Source organism: Phaenicophaeus curvirostris, chromosome 2 (assembly GCF_032191515.1).
Source record: "Phaenicophaeus curvirostris isolate KB17595 chromosome 2, BPBGC_Pcur_1.0, whole genome shotgun sequence".
NCBI lineage: Eukaryota > Metazoa > Chordata > Aves > Cuculiformes > Cuculidae > Phaenicophaeus > Phaenicophaeus curvirostris.
Window position 1 is genome coordinate 59385622 of NC_091393.1, and position 20169 is coordinate 59405790.

The 20169-nt window shown below is 36.6% G+C and overlaps 1 protein-coding gene across 2 annotated transcripts in view; it reads right to left on the minus strand.

The window, feature by feature from the left end:
- The window catches only part of PRKN (parkin RBR E3 ubiquitin protein ligase), a 732905-nt gene that overhangs the window by 101549 nt on the left and 611187 nt on the right, over window positions 1-20169 (minus strand). For both annotated transcript variants that reach the window (XM_069852200.1, XM_069852199.1), the window contains one exon: window positions 9042-9191. In XM_069852200.1, coding sequence (XP_069708301.1) covers window positions 9042-9191 — 150 coding nt within the window. The remainder of the gene's footprint in view (window positions 1-9041; window positions 9192-20169) is intronic.

A 20169-nucleotide genomic window follows, 5' to 3' on the forward strand; every position in this document is an offset into this window, starting at 1 on the left:
GTCTGACCAACAGAGATTTTATATATTTCAGAGAGTCAAGGTAAAACTGAGAAATAATCTCTTCAGACATTTATTTGATCAGCTAATGGAGTAATATAGAAAATGGAAAACATTTTTAATTGGGGTACTCCTTTTAGTAAAAATGTTTCAAACTGACAGAAACTGCTGCTTTCCATATTTGTACTTAGACAGAATAGACTTAGAACCCTTTTTCACTCTGACATCCAATGACATAAAGACTCCAAGTGCCACAAAAGCTGTAGAAAGCAATGGGGATTTTTTTGGAATTGGTGTGAGTTACTCACTTAACTCACTTTATGAGCCTTGTGATTTACTTTTAAGTTGGGCTATGGGCCAGAATTATGTCATACACATAATGAGGTTATTTTTTCTTAAGCACTCAGAACTTCAAATTTTTTTCCTGGCTAAATTACAGATGCTGGTCAATGGATTCATTCTAATCTAAGATCTTATTGTTCTGGTCCAATCATTTTACTCCATCATTTCTCATTGATTAAGCAGCTCTTGCATTTTACAATAATGCAATTGAAAGTGCCTCAGGAGGCCTTCATATGAAACTTCATATGAAAGGCAATAAATAAGCTTACTTTGATTCATATTTATTTTCCTTTTCATTTATAAATGATTTTCTGCTGTCAGCCCATGTTTCTCTTTCCTGTTCAAATATGCAAAATTTTTAGAAGATCGCTCAAATAAGCCTCTTACACAATTAGAATCTTGCCGTCAGTGGCTGCCATTTTCGAGCAGTACATCCTCTGCTGATTGCATTATTGTTCCCCCTCCAGTGACTCAGTGATAAATCTGTTTATTCATACCAAATATTCCATTAACCCTTAGTACTGTTAATTCACAAATTTATTGATGTTCATCTTATCAGTTATAAAACTGCAGTCAGTGTATAAACTGTACAAGTGGGAAAACTCAGGCAGCTCTGTTGTCCAGTACAGGCTGTTATAACCTTGACTTTTTAATCTGTTAGCTTAAGGAAATACCTTTTGGTTTAAAATGGCTACACTTTTTTGTCAAGTGCAAAGTGTTTTTCTTTATCATAAAAGGGAGAATAATCTTACCCTGCATGTATGCGGAATGTGAAGTCAGAAGGCAGAGCCCAGTTTCACAAGCCTGCAGAATTAACTGCAAATTCCTATAAATATTTTATTTCTCCTCTCCTGTTGTTGCACTCCATGCCTTTCCTGAGAGATGACATGATAAAACAGTGTCTCCTGACCGTCAGACAGTTTTAGGCACTTTGTTGAGGAAGAGACCAGTGGTAAGAAAAAAGTAGTTCCAAGCCCTCTCCAGTCATAAACTTCCATTATGTTTAAGACTTGACAGAATTACGAGTTCATCTAATATAATCTCCTGAGCATCATAAGCCACTAAATATCACCCAGATACTGCTACATGGAGCCCAATTATTTTAATTAGATAAGAGCACTTCAGTCGTCAAGAGACTAAACCGTAGTGTGCCATAGGCATTGACCAAAATAGACAAAGATATCATCAAAGCCTGAGGCTTTTGCAATAACAAGGAATTTCTAGGTGAGAAATGCCCCCAAAACTCCTGTATATGGTATGCAGCACATCCACTGACTTTGACACAGAATGTCAAGTCCCTGTCAATGAGACCTGAGAGAAAATTTTGACATGTCCTTCAGATTTAGTGACCAGTTTAATCCTGACCTGAGCATCAGCATCAAAGTACTCAATAGGTACCTAAGAAAAGGAATCACAAGTCAGCCAGAGAGGTAATTTTTCTGGATCAGTTTTACCAAGTCTATGTATTAAAATCAGTTTACAATAAGTTGTGGCTATTTTAAATTCAGCACATTTTTGCATTACATCTACTGTAAAATGTTCTCTTTCCACAGCTGAAGAAATTTGAAGCTTAGTGAGCTTTAGCTCTGGAAACTGAACATTGAATGAGTGACAAATTTGAGTGTTTGGTATCTGTAATACGAAATCCCTAGCATGCATCCAGGAGACTGTTTGATCTAGCCATTTACAAGAACTAAGATTTAGTTGATAAATCCCAAAATCAAGTACCAATGAGATTTTAAAACTGACACCTATTTTATCTCAGCCTTCAATTTAAAACAGGCGTCATGTGCTTGCAATTTTAGTTCATTCCTATTTCAGACAAATTGATAAAATTAGGGCCATTTCTCCTCTGTAAAACATTGGTTTACAAAACCCAGTCTGAGTTGGTTTACATTCATAGAGACCAGTTTTATCCTCTCTAGTTCCTAAGCTTGTGAGTCAAGTTTTGATTTACCTTTACAAGCAAGGACTTGATTTTATCCTAGTTTTCACTAATAAAATCTCACTGACTCAAATACTGTGTTATTCTGCTATCTGTGCTCTAATCCTAGATTACAGAGACCAGCAGCCTCCATCCCTTTATCAAGTAACTACCTCTCTTCTCTGCCTCCTTGCTCCTTTTTTAACACATATATGACAGTTTTTAAATGGTGAACTCCTAGGTAAGCCATAGAATAATAAATCAAGCCAAAACACCAAAGACATTACACATTCAATACAAAATCTGCAATGTGCATGCACAACAGGCATTTCCCAGATGCTTGCATGATGCAGAAATCGGGGAAAAGCTATACCTTATATAAATTAAGGGATACAGAATTGGAAACCATAATATGGGGCATCTCATAATATTTTGGACATCTAACACACAAAACTGATGAAGTCTCAATTCTAGCTCAGTTAGAATTGAAGAAACCCACATGTTATTTTCTGACTTCATTTTAGTAGCTAATTCTCTGTGATTTGGGAGCTAAAGGAAAAAACAGTTATTCTTCTACGTATTGAACCAAGCAAAAGTAATTGATTTGTTTTCCTTATAAAAAAAAGTATTTGTTTTGCTTTTGCTAGACTTTTGAACTAATGTGATCCACATTTTTAATAATGGAAACATTCTCTAGATTGCTGACAGCTGAGTTTCATATCAGTAACCAGATCAATGAATTGCAGCACTGCAAGATATGGGCAATGGAAATAATGCACCTTGACAGCAATGCACAGCTTGTTAATTGTACACTTATATTCTGGGGTAAATGTCATTAAAACATCAACATTCCACTACATCTTAAAAAGCCTTATGTTCTTACAGTTCATTTTAAACCATGTAAAACATCACCAGAAAAAAACCCCTACAAATCCAAAAAGAATTTTGGCCAGCCTGAGAAAGCCTGTCATATTTCAGGAATGAAACAACTTGCTTAGCTACTGAAGCATAATGTGTCAACAAGATGGAATTCCACTTTGTAAAGGCTAGAGTGCCCACTCAATAGAAGAAAGCAATACATGATTACTGTTTAGAGCTTGTGGCGCAATGCTAGCAACTCAGCATTTAGCAATAATAGAAAATGTCTGTCTCATTTTCATTCCCCTTGAAAAAACTCCCTATACAATATTACGAAACACTCCTGCTGTGAGTTGGTTTCTTAATCTCAGCAATATCTGCAGCTATTACCTTATCCACAGTAATACCTTTCTGGTGAATTTTCTTAAAAGGAAAAATTTAATGACATATGGAACAAGGACAGATACCTGAAATGTAATAACGAAGAGTAAACCTTCAATTTCACTATGGGTACTAGATAGCAGCTATCGCCTATTTCCATTTCAGTGTTTTGCAAATGACATAAAGGTCTCAAGGTATTTTTTTTTTCTGAATTACTCCCTTGTTTTTCAAAGTCTTTAAGCCTTTTATTTCTGCTTCTGCTTCCAACATCCATTCCCATCTTAAAACTGAGACAAAAATTCACATAACTGTGCACAGACCCCTTCTTCATCCATGACCTTTTATTCATCTGATTATGAAATTAAAAAGAATTGTTTTCAGTGCAAATATCTTCAAAAGTTATCTTGAATTACCACTACTCATCTTGATTATCTTTATATCTTGGAGTATTTTGAAAGGTGACTATGTTTTCTTTATGTAGAGTAAAATTTTTCCCGGTACTGCCAAGAAGAAGCAAGGCGCATGCCTGGAACCAAACATTTACACCTACATCTCTGCTTGAAAATAAAGTTTTTTCAGTTAGTCAGGCACTCAAACATTTTGATAAGACGATATATATGGAATACTGTGCCAAAACCAGACACAAGAGGGAGAGAAATTGCACAAAATGAAAGTACATGTTGATCATGACAATACACTGCATTAGAGCTGAAATTTCTAACAACAGACTTACAACTGCCAGATGTGGAAACTGTTTTTCACTTTCAGGCTAGTGTAGTCTTGCTAACTATTAGGCACTTCAACATATATGAAATAGTTCTGAACCAGTAACTGGGAGCTAGTTCAGGTCCCAGAAGGAGCTTAGGTGCATTCACATACCACCTCAACTGAGATACAACCCCCTAAAGTAAACAACCCCACTCCAGAAGTTTAGAAGGACATACTCAACTAACAAAATCATCATTTTTTGAATTATCAAAATTAGGTGAATAGGAATTTTTTGCTTGGAATTTTTGTTATTTAGGTTTGTCTCCTTAAAATGAGATATTTTTCCCAATTATTCAGGGTTTGCCTATATGCATATTATTGTGTTTAACAAGCCACTTATGATGAAATACACATGCTAAGAAATGCATGAACAGCAGATAATGAACCACGAAGAAGAGCTTTGCAAACAACAGGAATGTGTATTGCGCATCTCATGTAACTATTTTAGACTGTCCTCTATTCTATTTAGCTATCTGAAAAGGCAGACAATAATTAATTCTACAAATACACTGCAATTGCTTTTGACATGTGCTTCCTTAGCTGTAGAAGAAGAATGCAAGAAGAAATCAATGGGACAAAAATACTGGGAAGAATGAAATTGCCTTAGGGATTTTGTTCTGTGTAATACAATGGCCTAGGAATTCTATTTATAAGGAAGATATGGTATTTATATCTATTGATTTTTCAAGGACCTCTTTCAGCCTAAAGCCTTAAAATTTTGCCTGTCCTAGAAGGGAACACATATTTTGTGAATTCTCGATGTTCTTCAATAGTATTATGCTTACAGGACAGTAAATATGGTGTAAAAGAGGTGAAATAACACCAAATTTTGTGCTCCCTTTGCAAGGCTATAAATCTTTCTTTATCATTGCACATTCACTACACTAAGATTCTGTATTCACTTGGGGACTGGAATATCACATTAGGGTACCTCAATAAAGGGCCAGAAAAACATCAATTATGACAGCTTGCTCTAAGACAATTTAAATTGCCACCTAGACCTTAGGACAGTTTAGAGTGGTCTCAGAACCTCCATGAACCTGGCTATAGCTGCAAGAGTCAGGCCTTCTATTAAGGGATTATCAAACAACAGAATCACTGCAAGTACATTCTTCATCTTGTTTATATAAGCCATGCTAGCAACAAGTAAACTCAAGGAGAAAAGACCAGCAGAGGCTCTGTCTCCACTATCCCCGATCTCTCACCTCACCTCATTCCAAGGGACAGGTCAACTGACATTGCACACTGCAAAGTGTTTGTACCAGTGTGGAGCAAAGACTGAAATGCAGTCAAATGTTAGTCAGTTATTATCCCACAGAAAGATATTGACTGTGAATTTATTGCAAGACAAATGACCTGTATATGTAGAAACCAAGGCATACTTGTTTATTAAGAAGTTATGTAGGCCCTTCTGAATGTCCATTCTTACCTGTTTTTAACTCCAACCTTTTCTTTAATATATAGGAAATAATATGCCAGTATAATATAAAACAAGACAAAAATGTTTTATTCATAGAGCTTTTGCATGCCTTGGTTACGACAGCTTTTCCTGTACCCAGGCCAGCTGGTACAATATGTACTATGCTCTATGTTTTGTTGCTGTTTTCTCATATTAAATGTGTCAGAATTTTATATCTCAGCAATAAAAGTTAGTAACATCAGTCTGATGCATAGTAATGAGGGTAGAACAACAGTGCATAATGGTATTATCTTGGTAAATCGATTAATATGTTTATGGCTAATGAAAAAAATTATGAAAGAATAGGCAAGAGTGAGGTCAGTCAGGGGTACCATGACATGGCTTTGGGTGAGGACTATTTGTCATCATTAAAAAGATATATGCACGCTACTTTTCAAGTCAAAACAAATCTCTCCTCCTATTCTGTTTATTTGTTTGAGTAGACAGCAGTGCCTGACTAGAGGGTACATATGGGGATGCTTAAATTTAAGCCTCTCTCCTCAACTTTTCAGTACAGTTCAATCTAGATATTTACCTGGCTGTTTCTGGGCCTCACATATTCCCTTTCACTAATCTCTTGAGACAAAGCAAAATCTATCATCTTTAAATTTCCCAAAGGCCCTTTTAGAAAATTAAGAGCATTCTTTCAAAGACTCAAACTTAGATTCGACACTGATGGCAACGACTTTGCAAAAAGAGATTCTAGTTCTCCATTTCACCTATCAGAGGAAGAAACTGAGGAATGCAAAATGTTTGTATTGTAGCTTGGCTCAGTTCCCTGTTCATTTTTCAATGCTTTTTCAGATTTGGATGGAGTCTTTATAGGGTTAGGACTGCCTCATAGAATTTTCTCTCTGAATAATGGAATATTTATTTGCTTTAGTCCTGATGACCAACTTATTCTCTATTTGGTTTCTTCTGCCTCTCTCTTTCTAAAATGGCTGCTGAAAACCCTTTTCATACAGTGTCCTGACTTTCCAATGAAAACTTATCCTTCCTTCCTCCCTTGATCCATCTCATTAATCAAAATCCTCATCTACTTGGCAGTTGTTGGCTACCTTTATACCACAATTCAGACCTGAACAATCAGTTTGTTCTGTGCAGTAGACAACTACTTCTCTATAAGGGCTTTTGGGTGAATAACAGACCAGTGATGTTAGAGATAACTTTGGGGTTTAGCAATACATTATCACCTCTGAACTTTACCTAAAGACAGAGATTCAAATACCCAAAAAGATATCTAAAGTGCAGCTTAAAGCATGACGCAGATATTCATGGAGACTCTCCAGATCCATGTTCCCTTCCTTATGTGTTTGCTTGCCAGCTTCAAGGGATGTGTCTCTAACCTAAACTGTACAGGTAAGCAGCGCAAGGCATCTTTCGCTACCTTTATATATCTACATGGACAAAAGGGATGTTCTTCATCTTAGGCCTTTCTCTGAGCTTGGAAATCATGGTGCATACTTGTGAAGGAATCCAGAGCTCTGAAATGGAAGTTCCTGGATTCCATAAAGAAGAGTAAGAGGCCTTCACACTAAAAAAAGGCCAGGTTTCATCTGTGAAAAAACCCACCATAGTTTAACTTTATGAATAGAAAACACTCAAGGAGACTACAGAAAACAGAGTGGAAATAAATAGCTTTCCTAATTGTCTTGGTACCATTGCAGGTGGATCCTAATGTACAGCCAGGTTTCCCACTGTCAGTTGAATTCATTGTTAGGACCTTCACCATAGGAAATGTTCTGTGACAAAACTTCCTTGATGATATCATTTGTCAGGGTGCATAGAAAAATTCAGACACGCATTTTCATCCTATTCCTTTAGATTCTAAGGAAGGGCCTTATCATTACCATAATTTGGCTTACAGACCAAAGTCTCTTGCTTCTCATTTCAGCCTCAGTGAATTGTACTTCCTAATGTTCAAGACATCACATAATCCAAAACAAAGGGTGAGATTAACTCAAGTCTGCAGATCTGGTCACTAGCAAGCACAGCACAGAGTCCATAAAAGGAAACAGAGCAGTTTGCTAAACTAGGCAATACATCAATCCTTTAGCCTATGAATACTTTATTTAAAGGGCATTTGTAGTTTCAGAATGGTGATGAATGAAGCCGCAAAACAGTTTGATTTGCATCACTTCAAGGCAGAAAGCAGAGTAAAAATTATTATTTTTTTAACCAATCCCTAATAGTTAATACAGAGGCAATTCTTTCTGTTTACTTAGTCTTGTTTCTTATTACTTTCCCACCTTGTGATTTATTTTACAACCCTTTGCCTATGCAGTGAGTCTGAGGAGTGCTCTGTTTTACATGCACCACTGCATGGACAGATAGGAAGTTTTACCAAGGTCGACAGATGCTAACCTACTCATAGAAGACAAGTTACTGCGACTTCCTAGTTCAGCAAACTATTATTCTTCCATGGTATCAGTTTGGGCAACATCAAAACTGCAATAAAAAGTGCATTTTCCACAAGAAAGACAACAGCAAGAGCATGATAATATTTTACAAATATAGATATTTTATCTTCTCTCATAGCCTGCATGGAATTCAGTAATAATACCAACCATAGAAAGAGTCACTGAGTACAAATATTAGTTAGTCACTCTGACCTAACATTTAATAGGTTCTTTTACATATAGATTTCACTCTAGATATTTCCATTATCCCCAAATCTTCATTATTGTAAGGAAACTGTTTTTTCTAATGCCAAGAAATCCATATTGCCTGACCTCTTAGTAAAAATATTTTCAAGTGTTGTCTGTTTTTATTTTCCAGAATTCTACTGTTAGTTGTGTATTAATTTTAAGTAATTAAAAGCTATTTTTATAAGAAAACAAAAATATTTGCATTTCTTTTCATCATGTGTCTTAGCATGCATAAGCAATGTCACTGCAGTATCACGGGCTGGTCATTCTGTCTCATTTTTCCATGAATTATAAAGTTGGTGCTAATATAATTACAAATGGTTTCCTCAAGATCCTGTTCAGCTTTGCTGAGTACTAGGAGAATAAAGTCAAGCACATTTGGATTATCATTTGCACAGTTCAATTTCTTATTGTAAACAGTCAGCAACTTCTTATCAAAATAATGCAAAGAATCTGGAATGGACATAGTCCAAATCATGAAGTCACCATTCTTAACCCACGGTGCTATATTTAAATTGTATATTGAGCTTTAGTATCGCACTCCGGTGTGAAGAGTAATTCAGAGTCATTGTCGGAAAAGGAATAAAAACCTTCGGCCCTTATTCTAACATTGTACAATATCAATTGCTTCTCACTTTGCTAGTAGGAAAATGTATGTTCTTACCCCACAGCCTATCCCATTGACTGGTTCACATACAATTCTCCTCAGTCCTGGTTCAGGAAGCAAACCTGCTCCACAGCCGGGAGTTGGACACAGCACTCCTCCCATCTGCAGCACGCACTCCTCAGCCCCATAGCGCTGGTAGCGGTTGTACTACAATAGAACAGACTGGTGTTAAAGTTCGAGCAGCCCACAAAAAACCCTCAAACCTCCAGAAACTTTGACCTTGAATCAAGCCCATATAATCTAGTCAAGTGTCCTAATGTCTCAGGTATTAAGTTCAGGTTATTTGTCAGAAGTCTAAGACTTAGTGTCATTAAATGAGATGTCACTGCAATCCAACTCGCATCATATGCATAATTTTCTGACTAACAGCTATCAATTGCACCACTTGAAAATTGTGTGGGATATTAAAATAAAGAAAACGGCAAACTCTTTCTGTGAGTAGCCTCAAGAACTCTTACAATGCAATAAAAATTATTGTAAATATCATAAATATAATCCAACAATAGATATGGATAAATGCTGTACACAGACTGAAAAGAAACCCACAAAAATCCCAAAGCATCTATAGCTAGAAGTACAGTATAATGCTTTAGAGCTGAAGGGTGTAAAAATCACCCAGGCAAGTTAATTTTCAAAATAAACTTGATGAAACTGATCGGCAAAATAATTCTCAGATACACATTATTTCAATGTTAGACATAGGCTTTTTTTTCTGAGTCTCCCGGGAAAGCTTCTTAGTTTTCGCAGTTTTCAACTAGTTCCATCTCATAGCCTAAAAGACTATGGAAATGCCTCCATATTAATGATGGAGAAAATGACACACTGCAATATTAAACAAGGCACTCACTGTGCCCTTGCTGACAAAAATGCCTACTCTAAAATGACTGTTGCCACTGCCATACACTTCCCTGGTCCAACTTACCCTGCTTTCAGCCTGAGATAAGCTGAACAAGTACAAATCATGCTGTGTACGCATAAATCACATCCTCTCTAGGGTTCTGTGTTGGTGCAATTCCACACTAGTGGCTGTACAACCACTGTAAACCAGGCTTCAGATTCGCCTATAAATCTGGTCCAACGTAGAGTGAAATAAATGAAAGCATTTGGTCCTAACAGCCCCAAAGAAAATAGGAGAATCCAAAAGGCCAGAGAGGAAGGGAGCAGTATGAATTTTCTCCATGAGACGAATGGCTTTATAGTGTGCTAAAGGAACAAAACAGAGCTTTATGTTACAGCACTCACAGTATTTAGTGCTTCATAAACTTCTATCCCGTAACTGCTCATGAAAATCTTGCTCCCTTTTTTTCTGGAGATCCTTTTGCAATTGTTGCCATAACATATCTTGTTACACTGGGATTTTAAAAATAGTATGTGACTTCTTAAAACACTTTAATACATAGACACAAAAGTGTTGTATCACGGGAAAAAAAAAAAAATTACCAAACTGAGAATATCCACCTTTGTCGATCAACAAAAAGTCAACCCCCCCTTACTTTTAAAGCAAAGAGCAAAACCTAAAAGGAGAGAAAGCCTTCAAAGTATCACTCGGTGTATAAACAATATCCAGAAATCTTGAATCTTGGATTCTTGGATCTACCAGTATTTTGAGAAATGTACAAGACATGTCTGCAAAGTCTCCTTGAGAGCAGGGGCTCAGCAAGTCAAGTGGTATTTTTCTGTGTTATTATTATTATTCTCAAACTAAAGTAATGGCATAAATATTTAATGTTGGACTCTTATAAATTTTCAGCAAAGTCTGTAATCTTTTCTCTAAATACATGCAGAGTACTCACAGTTGTTCTGCTGGCCTTGAACAGAAAAATGGGTAACCACGACTGCAAAACTCTCTGCTGGCCTAATTTTTCTGTAGGGAAGAGACTGACCTGAAGGTGAGGTTGGTGATTGTCTTACTCTGTTAAGAAGGAACATTGTGCTACATATGGGACTGTTAGCAGCTTCTCATTACAGAGACAAACAGCAGTGACACAGTAGCTGAGATTCTGTCAGCATTTCCATTATAAATTCTCAGCTGAAAAAAAGGATACGCTTTCCAATCGTTAACTTAGAATAGAAGGGCATAGAGAGATTCCTTCTGTCTTCTCTCTCTCTTTTTTTTTTTTTTGACACACAAAACAGGAACATAGGTAAGATGGGAATCAACCTGTCTTCTTACAAAAAGTTACAAAAAGGAAATGTCCTGTCTACCTACTGGCAAGATGGACAAAGCCAATGTATTCTGTCTGACAAAACTGACATTTTATACTGCTTCAGTGCAGGACTTATGCCAAATCAGTATAGCGCTCTCATCAGTGATTTTCACATTATCAAAGCCAAAAAAAGAGACCAATTTGAAGACAGAAAATATCCTCCTAAATGCATTGGCACATCTTGACATCTAGTTACCAACCTGCTTTCTACTTTCAAAGTCCAAGTGTCATTTTCCAATTTCTTTTTCCTTGTGCCTGTACACTAGCTCACCTAAAACCCAGCAACCAACTAAAATATGAAGTAGCAGCACATATACATGTTTGCTGCTGTAACACAGTCATACATAACATATGTGGCTTTATTTTCTTTAGTCAGTGGCCTGAAAAAAACTACTCACTTTACATTAAGAGGGTCAAAGAATACCAAATCACTTGTTGATGAATTATTAATTATGCTTTTGCACATAATGACAGTTTATATCTATCAGAGGCATTTCTTGTATATACCACAGCCATATATATCACACCAGACTGATGGAATCTACAATGCTTAAAGCAAGTCAATTTTCAAAAGTCCTTAAATGTCTTTGGAGCCCGTGATGTAATTCTGATCATGTCTGGACGAGATATTTAAGGATATTCCGGGAGACAACTATCACTAGCTTACTTTGCTTCTTATTCTTAACTGGAGATTAAAAGTAGGATTAATTTAATTTAGTTTGGATTTCCACAGTGGTGATGTCTTTAGTTGCATTAATTGCTTAGACTCCTTTTGGAAAAAACAGGAGAGATAGGATGCAATTCATCTTTTCTCTTTCATTTTTGTACATCAGCATAAGAAGAGCTGAGCCCTTGAGTGCCCTTTTCTATTAACAATAAAGAGAGAACAGACAATTTGCTAGATATTGACACCTGAAATTAGGTGACGCTTACAACACGTGCTTCAGTTCCAATAATCGTGATCCTAAGTCACCTGGCCTAAGCTATTTTTGAAACCAAGATTTAGGTACCTAAATAGCTTAGACCATGAACCACCTCATGCAATTTTAGGTCTTCAAAAATTAAACATCTAGCCTAAATGAGCAATATAGGCTCCAAATATGTTGAAAGATAAGGAACAAGATCCAAAGAAGGGAATTTATCCTGGCTTACATGTGCTGTCTAAGATAGGCAGGATGAATCACCCTGTGGAAGTGATACAGTTGAAGCTAAGAAACTTAACTCAAAGTTTAATATATGGGGAACTTGACTGAACTGGCATTCATGGAACCTGATTTCAATTCCTGGCAGCAGCACAGCCTTCCTGTGGTTTTCACGTAAGTCTCTTAATCTATGCTTCTCATCAGTTCCCCATTTGTAAAGCAGCAGAATGATACTTGCTGATTTCACTGTGGTGTTAAGAGGCAAAATCCATTAATAGTCATGAGGACATCAAATACTATGGTAATGAGAGACATAAAATTACACAGAAATCACGAGCCATCTACTGCTGCTAGAAAGCAGCTTTTGAGCAAAGGATGTCAGGCATTTATATGCTACTGTAATAAGGTCCTCAGAAATACAGGTAGGTAAATAGCTGGTGGATTCACCATAGACCTGTATCTTACAATGTTTATTTGAAAAAAAACCCCAATAACTTTAAAAATAGGATTTTCTGCAAATCACTAGTGCTAAGACAGTTAAAGGTATATGAACAAGGCAGATTTAAAACATTCTGATTTTTTTTCTCTGAAAACTGCCTCTTGTTCTGAACTTTCCCTTCAGCTTGTGAATTGTCCCAGTCAAATGAAATCTATACTTTTCACAAAATAAAATTTTGAGTAGAAAAACTTCCCAGCTTTACATATGGTATTTCAACCATATCATGAAGTTCTTTTGTGCAATCTTTGCTCTTAAAGACTTATCAGAGTGTTTATAAATTATTTTATAAATTATTATAAATTATAGTATGACATAGGAGGCTGGATAATTGTAACCATTTATTCCCTGCTCCTCGCTTTCCAAACTGGGATGATTTCCGTTGAGTCTTAGAATGGTAGCAGGTTTTAAGTCAGTAGAAATTTAGTAATCTGATGTTGTGAATCAAGGATAATATAAATGAAATCATAGGGTTGAAACAGGAATAAAACAGGTTTAATATTGGATTGCAGTCTTTTCAGTTACATTGAGATTCAGATACTAAGACAAAACTGAAATGCACCTGGATGCACAAAACTCATGCAAAATACACTTTGTGAACACAGTAATTTCTTGCCATTTAATCTAATTTGCAAGTTATGTATGCTTTAATATTGTAGAATAAGAGAATGCTTGGGTTTGGAAGGGACCTTAAAAAAATCACCTACTCCACTCACACCTGCCACAGCAGCTATGCTATTTTAATTTTGCTTTTATGCTTTGCATACAGTTTTCTTTCTTTTTGTTTTGTTGTTTTTTTTTTTTTTTTTTTTTTTTTACTCACAATTAAATGCTTCTGCTCAGATCATAACAGTAGCTTTGCAGGGAACTCTGGACAAAAGTTTAACAGTAGTTGTAAATCCAAAATATCTAATCTCTCAAAAGTAATTCAATTACTTGTTTCTTTTAACTGCATGTAACAGTCTCAGAGGAAAGAAAATCTACTTTCTGCAGTCAGATTGTTTTTACTGCTCCTATAAATCAAATAACCATCTGTGTGTTTCAAAATTAGATTGTGGAGGCTATTAGTCCATAATGTAGACTAAGCATTTTGTTTATATGCATTATATACCTAAAAAAAAAAAAAGGAATTAGTTCCATAATGTAATTAGGCAACTTAAAAGTACAAAAACCCTAGTACTCATTGGACTACTAAAAATAATTACAAAAGTGTCACCTAAAAGCACAGATGAAAAAGAGATGGCTTGACATGGATTTCCATGGAGCCCCCTTACTTAATTTTTCCTGGGTTACTGGGCTTCTCTGCTGGTGAGTGGTAGGATATGAAGAGCAAACTCAGAGCATGAGCTCCATCTTGTTCCCACAGGACTACCATGAAGGAAACCAGAAAGAGAACCACCTTTTAGAGGTCTGGAGTTTGCCTGACTTTGGAGAATCATGGAAAATTAGATAAGGCAGACTCAAGAAAATATTTAGATAAGAAGCCCCTGACTGGGCCAATGCAACACAGTTCATGGACAAAACTAAACTGGAGTAGAGAAGGGTAAAGAAAGGAATGACTGCAGTTTGCAGAATGCTATGAAAGAAAGCACAAGGTGAGAAGCAAGAAAACTGAAAATGAAGAATACTTAGAAGAGAGGATACTGGAGGTTGTACTGTAAATCAAATGGAGGCAATATGGAGCAATGAAGAAAGTGGACTAAGTACAGTCCATGGCTTGGCACTGTACTTACAAACTATTGGATGTTTGTGGTCTTCCAGCAGTTACTTGTGGGATCAGTCTGTACAGACTGAATGCTGGAGATAAATATTTTGTTCCTCCCAGCTCTTGTAGAGTATGAACCAACCCTACAAGTAACCACCACCAAGAATGCAAGGAAACCTTTTCAGCTGATGCTATTGCAAACTATGTGACTGAGATTCATTGAAGTAGATACTGGCTCCCAGGAATTTAACTTCTCGGGTCACAAGAGTGAATACAAGCATATTCCATGAAAGTAATCCAAGGGACTGAAGAAGTTCTGCCTTCTACATCCACCTGAGACCCTGAACAGCAGGGTTCAAATCTTCTCTCTGAATTTAATAAAAGCTAGGTGGAAGAGAATTAATCTGTTTTTAGAAACACTCAGTTTTTTTCATTGATATCTATTACAGGTGTTACAACTACTTTCTCCCTCTTTTCTCCTCATTTTTTATTTCAGCTGTTGAACGGAAAATAAATTACTTTTACTAGTGTCCAGTGCACAGACAAGCTAAAAAAGCAGTAGACAAAGCAGGGGTGCTCTGCCTATAACAAGAATTCAAAGAGAATAAAGTTCTGAAAATCCAGAAGAGACAAAAGTAAGGAACTCAGACATATCCCAATTACCTCTGAAGTCAGGGAACATGGTGGTTAGAATACATTCAAAGCAGAAATAGCATAGGTCATATGAAATTGCAATACTGTAAAGTTAGTTGCATGGTTCCAGTTATAAAGCAACATGTGGTGTAAAGAGGATCAGGAGTTAAACTCAGTAGCTTAACCTTAAAGAGAGTGATGGGATGGTGCTGACAAATCCAAAAGATGAGCCAAATGAGATGGATAGAAATCAGTTATTAGACAGAAAAGTGGAAGAAAAGGAGAGATGCATATAGGTATCACTCACCCTGAGTAGCAGCTGAACCCAGGGACTGTGTGGGAAAGCACAGAGTTGGAAGGAAGTGTAATCTTAAAGATGCAGATTGGAGAATACTAAAAAAATAGCTTTCTTTTAGTAATCATGAGGTGGAGAAATTTTGCCATGAAAACGTATTCTTTTTTTAACTGCACGTGAATCATTGAGAGGTAACTTACATTCTTTTTCCAGTGTAGTTATCAGAAAATCTTGACCCATAAATACATCGGAAGCACTTTCTTAATCATATTTGACAGTTTCCTGCACTAAATTTAGCTGATTAATTAGAATTGTCACATGACATTACTTTCACCTGAATGGGTGAATATATGTATATATACCAGTTAGCTTAAGACTGACTTTACATTAATATTCTGTAGCATATACTTAAAAAACAAATTCTTCAAAAAGATTTGCAAGAAAAAAAAAATCAAAACCTTTCCCCTTGCCCTATTCACACATATTGTACACAAATTTGTTTAAACTTCAATTAACGTTAAATGTTTTTTGTCCATACTATCTGCTTTTAATATTAGACTACTGTACCTCCTAAAGTTACAGCTCACACCAAAACCTAGCACAAGTCCTTGAACAATGTGGGGATGGACATCTGCAGATTTTCAGAACATAATTTTTGCATAAGTTTTACCCAACTAGTGAGGAAATGTGAAAAAAAAAAAAAAAGGGAAGCCCCATTTAGGTTTGCTCTGATTCCAGGGATCTAAACGCTCATAGCATTTCTAAAGAAAAATTGAGCAGTGATATGAATTGCAGTAGCAGCCGATAGGACAGATCTGTTAAAATTGATCATTGCTCTGTCAAAATATCAAGAAACTGACCAATACATTTTGCAAAGTTGTCAGAGCAGATAATATAGCAGAGAAGCGCAGCTATACATTACTTAGCAGCTTCTTTTCCTGCCACTAGCATGACATCTGCTAGCATGACATGCTGTGACCTGGTGGGGGCACTCAGGTATAGCAGCAGATTGCTTGCTCTTCTGTTATTTATTTTCCCTTCCAGCCTTCAGATGTAGCTTCTATTTTATTCATGAATCACAATATTCCATTTAAACAATTAAACAAGTTTTTTTTTATCACTTTGGGAAGAAGAGGGAAGTTTCTCAGAGAGTCATTATGGAGACTCCATAGCAGTTCACTGCAAGTCATCTTGTATGTTCGTATATTGTAGTGTATAGGTCAGAATTAAAGTGTTCTCTGCTGTCTCTGGCACTGGCTTGTTGAATAGAGCTCGTATTTAGAACATCATTAACATATTTTTGTACGCAGCTTGTACTATCACTTCTTGTAGAACCGTTTGCACTCAATTGCAGAGACAGCCAGCCTGACAGGGCAAATGGCTGCTGCAGGAGACTAACTTTCTTATATTGTGCCATTTTTCAATGATTACCAATTAATAAATCTTTCATCCCAATCCTGAGTGTTTCTCAGGTACCTATGAAGTGGAGAATGTTGGACTACATCCATTATGTCAGGGAAAAATAATAGTGAGATCAAATTGCAATAACAAGCTCAACAGAGCTAGGACTGTTAGAAAGCTTCAGGTTTTACCCTTTCTGGGGCTGCACATCTAGGAGATTCTCTTTGCCTTGTAAAGACCTTTGTGCACTGGGAAAGTCTATGAAAATGAGGTCTAAACCAATCCAGTCAAAGCTGCTTTTGGAGACTTTTCTAAGTCAGAATTTCTTGCATCAACTCAAAGGGCCAAGTATCAAGTAGGGTTGAAATCTGTTGCTAAATGTATTTGTGTTGCATATTAAACCAATTACTCTGGAAGCTGACTTTATGTGGTAAGTTAGGTATACATAATGCATATCACATACCAAGGAAGCTTGTACTATTCTATTTCACCACACAGACTATGACCTCCCTTCATAAAGTATAATGATAATTTCCTCTTTAAAAACCTGTTGCCACCAACTAAACCTTAAAGGACAGACTTTCCAGATAGAATGATTTTCCCTTAATGTACATTTGTGAGGGAACAGAAGACATGTGAGATTTATGTGTCCAGGAAACTACTGAGAAGTTTAACTATTTGGACAACTGTTCTGTTATTATAGAACTGCTTATAGCAAATATTAATCAGCAGCTCTCCACACTTCAAACTAAACACAAAGCTTTTTTCCATCAGCATTATTTTTCCTTCAATGCTTACATTAAGACAAAGAAACACTGTATTTGTAAGGACAGACAGACAGATGGACATTTTGATTAAGTATCTAGAATGATATAAAATTAACATGCTTAGCTATCTGGTATGTCTAAAATAGAATTGGAAGTGGGTAATCATTATTAAGCAGTTGGGTTTGCTAAAAGGTCCTAAAGGTACTTATTTTTGATCTTGTGCCACCTAAGCTTTCTTATTAATGACTTGGCAGAAAACTAAGAACGCATCATCGGTGATAAAGCCTGTAGCAATTTAAAAGAGGAAGTAATGAACATATAAAATGGGCAGTTAAGTTAATGTTGCAGGTGTATCTATACTGTTGGTAAACTGTGTTTAAACAACCAACTTACTTTTCAGTGCAGTAACATGTAAAATTATTTTTCTAGGAATAAATTATCAGCTGCAATTGCATAACATGATTTCTGTCTGGGAAGCAGCGTGATGGATCATGAGCTGAATCTGGGCTGTGTCCAGCCATGCCCAAAATCACTAAGGCAACTCATAGATGAATAAATAGAAATCTAATAGGGAAATTACATATCTTATTGAGCTTTAATTGGAAGCCACAAACACCTACACTGGGAATATTCTGCAGACTGAAAGGTTCCTTCACTCTGACTGAAACATATTAAACCAACAGTCTGACTGACAGACTCCTTTTTACTGTATAAACAATTTTTTTAGTCCTGTGTCAGGCGTATTGTGGCTCTTTTTGAGTTGCATTCATAGGCTAATGTCATTTTTTTAATGATGATAATCATTTATTGCCTCATAGTAAAACAAAGGGAATTGGAAATGTAAAGGATGTGGGCATTGAAGAATGAGAGATATTCAATGCAGGGAGCACATTGCTGCTGGTAGTGTGGTGGAAAGAAAAGATGTTGAGATTTTTTTGTCTCTCACTGATGAGAAGTATAATAAGATCTAATGTCTGCAAAGGATTTGTAAATAAGAATGGATGTTTTTCTAGGCAATATACTCTAATTTAAAGAAGAATCAATCCAAGAAAGTCACGTAACGTGTATTCTAAAGGAGATCGGAACAGATTATCAAAGTATTCCATTCTGCTTTTATAATCTGGCCTTAAATACATAAGCATTTTAAAAATAAATCAAGATTGGACATAAGCAGTAATGTAACCTTATTATTCTTTGACTGTTGTTTGGATTTGAAGAAAAAATATCGTGATAAGATTGAAATTGTAAGCAGTCTGAACAAAACTGTTAAAATTAATTATTTTTTTCTATCTAGTACACAAGACATTTCAGATCTTTTTTAAAAATCAAACATATCACTGAATAAATACAAGAAAAAAGCAACAGGGTGTTTTAAATAGTATAATCTGATCTTGGTCCTGCACTCGGGTCACAACAACCTCATGCAACACTACAGGCTTGAGGGAAGAGTGGCTGGAAAGTTGTCTGGCAGAAAAGGACCTGGGGGTGTTGGTGGACAGCTGGCTGAATATGAGCTGGTAGTGTGTTCAGGTGGCCAAGAAGGCCAATAGCATGCTGGCTTGTATCAGGAATAGTGTGGAGAGAAGGACTAGAGAAGCAATCATCCCCCTGTACTTGGTGCTGGTGTTCGGCTTTGGGCTGCTCTCCATGAGAACGACATTGAGGTGCTGGGGTGTTTGCAAAGAAGGGTGATGAAGCTGGTGAAGCGTTTGGAGCACAAGTGTTATGAGAAGCAGCTGAGGGAAATAGGGTTTGTTTGTCTGGAGAAAAGGAGGTTCGGGGAGACCTTTTTGCTCTTTACAACTACCTGAAAGGATGCTGTAGTGATGTGGGTGTTGGTCTCTTCTCTCGATTAACATGTAATAGGACAAGAGGAAATGGCCTCAAGTTGCACCACGGGAGGTTTAGATTGGATATTAGGAAACACTTCTTCACTGATAGGGTTATCAGGCACTGGAACAGGTTGATCAGGGAATTGGTTGAGTCACCATCCCTGAAGGTATTAGAAGACTTGTAGATGGGTGCTTAGGGATGTGGTCTAGTGTTGGACTTGGCAGTGTTAGGTTTATGATTGTACTCAATTATCTTAAAAGATTTTTCCTTCCTCACACTCAAAATGGTTCTTTGATCTAAAAGCTAAACAATCAGACTTAGAATTAACATTTCAGGACTTGCTCTACTGCTGTCACAGCCCTCATATAACCTTATGCATGTTCCTTGGTGCCAGATTCATTAAAAGGCACAGATGTTCTGATGTGAAACACACTAACGCTGAAGTTTCAGGCTGTTGGCTCCTAGTACCTGCAATTTTATGTCAGGCAGGTAGGCCTTGTAACCAGCATATTAGGAGAGATATTTAGAGACAAAGACAACTTGAATTTCAGAAGCACCAAGCACTTGAAAATTCAACTTGTCTCAAGATTTAAGGCCATTTCCTCAATATCTCTGTACATTAATTTCTGACAAAAACAGTGAGCAT